The sequence below is a fragment of the Hevea brasiliensis genome, chromosome 15, assembly GCF_030052815.1.
Source record: "Hevea brasiliensis isolate MT/VB/25A 57/8 chromosome 15, ASM3005281v1, whole genome shotgun sequence".
Lineage (NCBI taxonomy): Eukaryota > Viridiplantae > Streptophyta > Magnoliopsida > Malpighiales > Euphorbiaceae > Hevea > Hevea brasiliensis.
The window spans coordinates 58,485,824-58,494,919 of NC_079507.1; the positions used below are offsets into that span (position 1 = coordinate 58,485,824).

At 35.1% G+C, this 9,096-nt stretch overlaps 2 protein-coding genes across 2 annotated transcripts; one reads left to right on the forward strand and one right to left on the reverse strand.

Annotated features, from left to right (window-relative positions):
• The first annotated feature begins 437 nt into the window (after positions 1–437).
• Positions 438–5,512, forward strand: LOC110669747 (glucan endo-1,3-beta-glucosidase 3). The gene is made up of 4 exons (XM_058136618.1): positions 438–870; positions 3,215–4,468; positions 4,841–4,868; positions 5,049–5,512. The coding sequence occupies exons 1-4, from the start codon at positions 813–815 to the stop codon at positions 5,203–5,205; spliced, it is 1,497 nt and encodes a 498-aa protein (XP_057992601.1). The 5' UTR covers positions 438–812; the 3' UTR covers positions 5,206–5,512.
• A 687-nt stretch (positions 5,513–6,199) lies between these two features.
• Positions 6,200–8,828, reverse strand: LOC110669748 (uncharacterized). The gene is made up of 2 exons (XM_021831517.2): positions 8,268–8,828; positions 6,200–6,499 (listed from the first exon to the last, which is right to left on the reverse strand). Exons 1-2 carry the CDS (start codon positions 8,496–8,498, stop codon positions 6,344–6,346), a joined length of 387 nt encoding a protein of 128 aa, XP_021687209.1. The 5' UTR covers positions 8,499–8,828; the 3' UTR covers positions 6,200–6,343.
• Positions 8,829–9,096: the final 268 nt, after the last annotated feature.

Sequence of the window (9,096 nt, forward strand, 5' to 3'; positions counted from 1 at the left end):
TACAATAAATAAAAAGAGAAATTTTTTTTTTTATCTCCTTATTATGCCGTAATGAACACATAAAATTTTATATTTTAAAAAATAAACAGAAACGTAATTATGATTATTAATATTTTTATTTTTTTATAATCTTTATATCTTATTAATAATTAAATTAATGAAAAGAAACAAAAGTACATGAAGAAATCAAATTTTAAAACATTATATTTATTTTTTAAAGTTTAAAAATTTAGCATTAATTATAATATAATGTAAGAATAAAAAAAAATATCTTAAATAAAAATATAAGCATGTCTGGAAACAAGAATATGACCGTTGACAGGATCCGGCTCTTTTCCCATGTCATCACTGATGCTTTCCTCGTAGACCGTGACCAGACAACTCCTCCCTTCTATCTGCATTAAAAAAAAGCCTGAGACACTTCTAAGGAGAATTCATCTGTGGTAGTACTCACTGTTTACCATGCACCTAGGTTAATCTTAGCCGTCCGATCTCTGAATCATTCAAAAGTTCAGGCGCTGACTTTGTGTCTATAGCAGAAATAAAAAAAATGAAAGGCCCATACCTCTTCTTCATCAGTCTTGGCAAATCAAAAATCCAAGCTTTTTTAGTTAGAGTATTCCACTAGTTCAAATGCACTTGTTTCTGAATAGACCTCAAAAGGAGCTCCTTCTCTCTCTATCTCTCTCTCTAGATTCTTTTTCCCCCTTGTTTTTGTTGTTCTTTTCTCGTTTTCTGGTTTAGTCTATAGATTTCCTTTCTTGGTTTTGTGTTTTGAAGATTGAGTACCTGTACCTGTAAGCAAAGATTTTATGGCTGTGCTGCTCTTGCTCTTCTTATTGGTAGTATCTGCGTTTTCTGCTGATGAAGGTAAGCTTCTATATGAAAGTGTGGTGGCTTTCATTTGGTTTTTAACTTTGAATCAGGTGTTTCTCTGTGGGTTTGGTTGGTGTTTGTTTATAACTCCTTGTTATGTGTTTAGCTCATTTGTACTCTTAACTCAATAGTCATTGCCATGTGTTTGTTTTACTTTGATAATGAATTATGATTTTTTCCTATTGTGTGTTGAATCATTCCATTACTTTCCATGTTTTCTCGCTTTTCTGTTTGCCTTGTCTTTCATTTTAAGTTGATTCCTCTGTCTACATTGATGTGCTTGGCCAGCTGGGTTTGGGAGGATTCTATATGGAATCTTAGCAGTGTTGTTTTGCTTTTGTTTTTTAATCATCTCTACTCATCAATGGCTTGTATCATCAATAAAATGGGTCTCATTTTTCTCTTATTATTCTGTATCTGCTAAATGCCTTTTTTCTCAATATTTTGTTTGCTATATTATTTGACTCTGGCTTAGCTTTTCATTGGCTAACTTGGATGGAAGATAGAATTATTGGTTACAGAATGAAGTTTTGAACAAAACAATCATTAGTTGTTTCAAGTTCTTAATAGAGTGAAGTTTTGAATAAAACAATCATAAATTATTTTAATTTCTTAATGATAGATTAGGTGCTAATTAATATTTTAGCTAAAAGAAGCAGCAGTATGGTTTCGAGTCACAATCTTGTTTTATTTTATTGCAAATCTTTCAGTAGAATACTGAAAATTAGAGATGGAGAGAGAGAGGGGGAAGGTAGGTTGGAAATTTCTCTTTCCCTTTGGTAGTTTACTTTGTTGCCACTTAAGTAGAAGCCTGTGCACAAAAATCTTTCTCTTTGTTGAATATTTCTGATCTCTTTCTCTGCCCTCTTTAGTGGGAATCTCAAATGTATTGCGTCCCAGCTCATCTGGCAGTCCCTTACCAGCTTCAACTGCATTTCCATACAATATGTTTGTAGGACCAGAGTACTGGTAGCATGAGGATTTGAAAACATATTTTGTTAAATGAAGTGGAATCCTAGAAATCTGCTTTGAAGGGTATTATTGGCATCTTGCTACTTTGGATTGTAACATGTATTTTCTATTCCACTACGTTATAAAAATATAGTGCAACCTCTACTTCTCTCAGCTGCAGAGGATTTTTTAAATACGTACATCCTGGTTACAGATCTGACTGTCAGGGTATTCTAGAGCACAAACCTACTTTAAATAAATTATACTGTGGTTAATTCCTTCTATTTTCTCCTTTAATATCTAGGTACTTATGGCAGGAAATTGATGTTGATGGTCATTGACTAAGTGCTTAAGCGTTCAACTATGACCAAACTTAGGAGGGCAAACAACATAAAGTGTCTTGTGCCACCAAAATGACAGCAACAGTCTGAAAGTAACTTTAACTATAGGTTGTATGCAATACGGGGGACTAACTTATAAAAATACTTGGCTCATAGGTTTTGATAATTGAAGTCAGAGATATGTATTTAAGCTCTAGAACATGGATTTAATCACGGTTGTGGAAATAGACATATCACTACCCTTTTTTTTAAAAAAAAAAAGAATACAAAGTTTATGAAATGAATAGATATTTAAATATATAATTAAAACTAAAATAAATAAATAATAATAGGCATAAATGCATCAAATAATAATATTAAATTTATCATTTTTAGATATTATTGGCATTAATTAATTTAAAACTAAAATAACTAGGGTACCGGTAATGGCACCCCTAAAACCTATGAATAACGGCCATTAAGTTATATAATGGCTGTTATTTAAAATATAGCATGGAATGATAGTATCTTCCTCCACAATGCAAAACCTTGTTTTGAAATGGTGGTAGAAAAACAAAGAATATATGTATCTACACTAGACTAGCTCATCTATTTTCCCCCTTTTTTATCTTTTTCAGTCCAGGGTCTTCCTTTTTTATTATTTTTTTCCTGGAGTGGTACCTAATTATGCTTACTGTTATTGCGATGGTGTCTCATTGTGGTTTATAAATTGTGTGAACGTTTATCAGTCATTGGGGATGTACCTCACTGCTGTAAAAGGAGTTCAACTAAGGTTTAACATTTTTGGGAGCAGTTGTGTGTGAATTAAAGATATGAAAATGGTTCCTCCATGCTTGCCTATTTTTTTCCCGTACGTCAAATGCTTTCTTCTCCTGCATGCTTTGGTTATTCTCCTGTCAAAGTTTGTTTGTCTGATTTAAACCAGTTTTTCAAGCATTTGCGATCAAGTCATTGACGCTCCTGATTTACCATGAAGATGAAATATATTTTATCAAACGAGGACAATACGCTTGTCAAAATCCTTACACTTGATTCACTTGTTCCAGATGCTTTCATTGGTGTGAATGTTGGTACTGCCCTCTCAGACATGCCAAGTCCAACTCAAGTGGTGGCGCTTCTTAAGGCTCAGAATATCCGACATGTCAGGCTCTATGATGCTGATCGAGCCATGTTGCTTGCACTTGCCAACACCGGCATCCGTGTAACAGTTTCTGTTCCTAATGATCAGCTTCTTGGTATTGGTCAATCAAATGCTACTGCAGCCAACTGGGTTGCTCGCAATGTAATAGTCCATGTTCCTGCCACCAACATCACAGCCATAGCAGTTGGATCTGAAGTCCTAACTACCCTACCAAATGCTGCCCCAGTCATAGTTTCCGCCCTAAAGTTCATCCACTCTGCCCTTGTTGCATCTAATCTTGATAGCCAAATTAAAGTCTCTACTCCACACTCTTCTTCCATCATCCTAGATTCCTTCCCCCCTTCCCAAGCTTTCTTTAATCGTACATGGGACCCATTCATGGTTCCCTTGCTGAAATTTTTGCAGTCAACTGGGTCGTACTTTATGCTAAACGTATATCCATATTATGATTACATGCAATCAAATGGTGTAATCCCTTTAGACTACGCACTTTTCCGCCCCCTCCCTCCTAACAAGGAAGCTGTGGATGCTAATACACTTCTTCATTACACTAATGTCTTTGATGCCGTCGTTGATGCAGCATATTTTGCAATGTCCAATCTGAACTTCACCAATGTTCCCATTGTTGTGACTGAGTCTGGTTGGCCCTCCAAAGGTGACTCCAGTGAGCCAGATGCAACAATCGATAATGCAAATACTTACAACAGTAACCTAATTAGGCATGTTCTTAATAACACCGGCACTCCCAAACATCCGGGGATTGCAGTTAGTACTTATATTTATGAGCTTTATAATGAAGATTTGAGTCCTGGACCAGTTTCTGAGAAGAACTGGGGGCTTTTTGATGCCAATGGGGTGCCGGTTTATATCTTGCACTTGACAGGTGCAGGTACTGTGTTGGCAAATGACACTACAAACCAGACCTTTTGTGTTTCGAAGGAAGGTGCTGACCCAAAGATGCTACAGGCAGCACTGGATTGGGCTTGTGGACCAGGAAAAGTTGATTGCTCACCTTTATTGCAAGGTCAACCATGTTATGAGCCAAACAATGTGGTTGCACATTCAACATATGCCTTTAATGCCTATTTCCAGGAGATGGGCAAGTCTCCAGGGACCTGTGATTTTAAAGGGGTGGCTACAATAACTACCACTGACCCAAGTAAGAGTTTATATTTCCTTCAAGAGAGAAGTATATGCAACTATAGAACAGAAGAGACTTGGTAATTGATGTATGAACATTAAAACCTTTACACATCTAACTGAAAGGCAGTGGAGAAAATCTAACCATGAATGGCCTGTCACTATGGGGGGCAAACTCCTTGTTGAAATGATCTATAGAGTTGGTGGCTTTTTTCTGCCAAGTAAAAACATTTAGTTCCTTCTGCCAAACAAGTTTTTGGAGAACCTGACTGCTAGATGGATTTTTTTGTAAGACATTTGCAGCAGAGGAAGTTTTCAGTCTGCATTTGCTTATTGTTTGCTGGCTTTACTTGCTTCCTATAGAATCACTAATACTGTTTTACTGATGCAGGTTATGGTTCTTGTAAATTTCCTGGAAGGTATTAATCCAAGCTTTTAAATCTAACCTTTCTGATCAAGAATGTCTTACATCTCTTCTCATCCACCATCTCAATATCTCATTATTGTTTTATTTCTGAATTTCAAACTCTGCTTCAATGTCATGATTTCCTGGCATATTTTGCTGAAGCTTCTTCTCTCTGCTTCTATTTTGAGTGTAGTGCTGGAAGAAATGGCACCTTGACGAATACCACATCGCTTGCCCCATCTTCCAATTCAACAAGTTCTGACAGCCCTCCGCTACATCTCCATAATATCGGTTCTTTCACAACCTCTGTGATTATAGGTGCTTTGCTAATGAGTACAGTTTTCTTGTAAAACTGTGCATCTGTATTTCCTGCAAATCTTGGATGCTAATCATTTGGAAAATTTGGTTTCAAATCTCTTGGACAACTTGCAGCAATCCCAATTTTGGTCCTCCTGGATAGGAGTAAAGGGGTGGCAAGATGAAGTAGTTCTATGTTCTATTCTAACATGAGCCTGGCCATTTGTTTTTGTACAAACCAGCCAAAAGGATTGCTTGGGAGTATTTTTGTATCCTTTGTTGTTAGGGTGATTTGGTTGTATTCTTTAAACGGAACTTGCGATGTTCATTTTTATTTAATGGTATGATTATTTTTGTTAAGTTGCACAAATTTTGATAAATTGCTTCTTCCAGCTACTGCCGGAGCCTTTCTGTCCAGAGTCTTTCGAATTTGTAATCACATTTTGTGTTTTACCTTGTTGAACACTGCATATTCTTGATGATTTTTTTTTTTAACCTCAGCGTGTAGATCTCATTCGAAAGTTTTAAACTACTGTGTAACATCTGAAACAGGAATTAACCTTATTGGGTTGTGTGAAAATAATAAAAAAAAAAAAAAGAAAAAAAAAAAGAAAGAATTTACTACACCTAGTGCATGCAATACATTATTCAATGGCATCGTCACTCCCATTTGAATTTCTGATGGTCATCACATGACGTGCTTCACAAATGAACCCAGCACAACTGGAGAACTGAACTGCTGATTGGTAATGTCGGTTACAATATGGCTTGTTGCAATAATTACATTTGGAAGAAGAAGCCAACAATCTGAAAACACTGTCTGCACATGCAGCTTCTATTTCTTCCGCATCCACTCTCATCACACCTTGGAAAGCCTTCCATTTTCCATGCTTGCAAAGCAAATGAATGCAGGAAGACCCTGTATTTTCTTGGTCCAGGTTTATGCAATCACAATAACAACTTCTAGAGCATAAAAATCCTTTACATTTTAACAATAGCTGAAAGCTATTAATATTCACGACCAGAATTAGGAATCAACTGGTTAAAGATGAAAAATGAGAGTTCTATGGCTGAAAAGATGAAAAATTTTGAATATTACACTGTAATTTGAAATACCAAAAAAAAATAAAACTATGATATCAATGAAAACATACATAAGCCAATGAGTGTGGCACTCAATTTTGCAAACCATCAATGGTCTAAAGGCTCAACAGCTGTCTTAAAGAGTAAGATGTAGACCTTGTCAATTGAAAAATACAAGAAGCCTCCTATGGAATGAGTAACATATGAACCAAAGCTAGTTCCCACTATGCAATGCCAGGCTGGACCATACATGGAGTCAAATTCCTGGAAGATTAGAAGCAAAGAGGAGCTGGATTATTCATATTAAATGGCACCTCTAGAAAAAAAAAAAATCCAACACACTCAAGCTGAAAAAAATTCCTACTAATCTCAAATGAAGGACTTGTTTAAAACAGTGCTAATAAAAATTACTCAAAATGTTAAATGACACAAAAACCTCCTTAAGTTACGAGTCCACACTGTCTTCTTGTGGTTTGCAAAAATGTCGCTTTGCTCCCTTATGTTATCGTTAGAATTATTATCCAAGTTAACATAATATCAAACATGCTGTTAAATATTGCAATGGCAGGTTAAAGAAATGAGAAGACTGATAAAGGGTAAAACTAGTAAAGTTTTGCTATAGGACCATTAATGCTGAATTTTCACATGCAAATCTGGACAAAGAAAAAGACAGGAATATTTCTGTCTGACATGACAAATACATGGGGCATAAGTCTTGATTTAATCATAGAAAAATTGCTTGCTCAAGGCCAAACTACAGGCCAATGTCAAACAGCAAACAAAGCTCATATTTTCTATGTTGATATTTAATCAAAGACACTTGTGACAAACTTCAGCCTGACACGTTGACATGCTTGCTACCTTCACAGCCTTTCCTTTGTGAACAAATTGCAGCGCCTCCTAACTCCAATGCGTCATTATGCACATTGAGGATATTGAAATGCTTCCCAATTTTAACATGAAAAAGTTTAACTCACCCAAACTTTAACCAAACCAGTTATTCATTTTGCTAAGCAGGGTGGCATTTGGTAATCATCCCAATCATATCTTTTATTTCTTTTGAAACCTCCTATTAATTATGCTTGAAATGTATAATGGACTTTTATTGTGTATGACAATCTAAAGTCTAAACCTAGACCTCATTAAATTTCAAATAAATATTGGAGTCAACTTCAAGGATGTGAAATCTTGAATTCAAGTACCAATTGGAGACAATGAGAAATAAAATAAAATAAAATTTTACCCTCAAATAGAATTAGAGATATAATTTCAACACAAATTAATGCAATTAAATTGGTTGAAAACCCTCAATCAAGCTACCATTGACTCCAAACAAAAGCAACATTATTCAATATCTAAGTAATCTTAGACAAGAAAAGCGGCAAAAAATACAAGTGGAAAGCTAATTCAATTTCCACACCCGTGAACAATTGGTCCATTCCAATTTCAAACCCAAAATAAGCAATTGAATTTTGCTGAAAAAGTTAAGAAGAAATACAGTTAAAATGACCATCATGCATTTGAAATTACTGTGTACTCTATACTTGCAACATTCAAAAACTAATAACATTCAACACAATAATGGAAAAGGAAAGAAAATTAACGCTGACACATGTGGACCACTTTTAGACGCATTCACAATGAAGAATCCTTCAGTGTAAACATTCAAAAATTTTAATTGATATAGAAAGTTAGAAACCACAAATCATTCAACACGAAATGAAGATAACTGCCCATAAGCATAGAGGGAAATCAAGTTCTCCAATAAAGAATCCCCACAAACCGATTTTTAACCTCCTACAGGGAAACACTCATTTCTGGAATATTCTCAACATGTTCACTTGCTTGCAAAATTTTACTAGATAGCAATAAAGGACCACAACAAAGCAGATCCATTTAAGATTGCTCAATCAAATAAAGATTAAAACAAAGAAAATGAAGGAAACGCAAGGGAAGGGAGGGAAGGGATAAAAAAAAAAAAAAAAAAAAAAAAAAAAAAGCGGACTTATTTAATAAACCCAAGATTTCTAACCTTCTTAAGTGCAAGAGCTAGGCGTTTGCTATCGAGCTTTCCAGGCATGGAGTCAAGTTGGTCACGAGCACACTTAAAAGCTCGAGTCTGCAAAGGAATGGGCATATCAGAAGCTCTAACACGTACATTGAGCTTGTCGTATTGCTCTTGATGTTCTTTAGCTTTCTTCTTCTCTATCAAACTGTTCAAGAACCGGCTTCTCCTTTCCAATTCCAATTCTGCTCCCTCCATTGAACCCAATTCTTTTCCCTTATGATATCATCACTGAAACAACTTAAAACATCAAAAACAAAAAGCACAAAAAGCTTCCTAGGAGGTTCAAACAGCTCGATAATGTGGTTACTACAAATGCATACAAGTGGTTGAGGAAAAGTCTCATAGAAGGGAAAAACGAAAGAAAGGAGGACAATAATAAGCAAACGAGATGTAACAAAAGCAACAAGAAAGAGAGGGAGAGCAGAAAAGGAGCAAAGTTTCTTGGTGTAGAATAATGAAGTTCTGGGTGTTTCTTTTCCTTTTTCGAGTGGGCAATCGAGGATGTCGTCGTTGTGCTCCGCGCTGAGGGGACAATAAAATATTTATTTTTACTTTGATTAGCGGGAAATTAAAAAAAAAAACCTTTTTTTTGCTTTTTTTTAAACTAAAAAAAAAACCTTAAAATTTAGGTTAAAATACGATTAAATCGCTGAAGTATAATGCAATTCATAAATCAGTGTTTAATTTGTTTTTCGCTAATAATATATTCCTCAAACTTCAATTTTATTAATAAATTAGTCTCTATCATAACATTAATTGTTTTTAAATTTAAAAAAAAATTAATTTCTAAAAT

Excerpts from the sequence above, each read along its gene's own strand:
- LOC110669747 (XM_058136618.1), top strand. The coding sequence starts at position 813 with ATGGCTGTGCTGCTCTTGCTCTTCTTATTGGTAGTATCTGCGTTTTCT. Across the intron at positions 871-3,214 it reads TGCGTTTTCTGCTGATGAAG|ATGCTTTCATTGGTGTGAAT; the intron begins GTAAGCTTCTAT and ends CACTTGTTCCAG. Across the intron at positions 4,869-5,048 it reads TCTTGTAAATTTCCTGGAAG|TGCTGGAAGAAATGGCACCT; the intron begins GTATTAATCCAA and ends TTTTGAGTGTAG.
- LOC110669748 (XM_021831517.2), bottom strand. The coding sequence starts at position 8,498 with ATGGAGGGAGCAGAATTGGAATTGGAAAGGAGAAGCCGGTTCTTGAAC. Across the intron at positions 6,500-8,267 it reads TAGCTCTTGCACTTAAGAAG|GAATTTGACTCCATGTATGG; the intron begins GTTAGAAATCTT and ends CTAATCTTCCAG.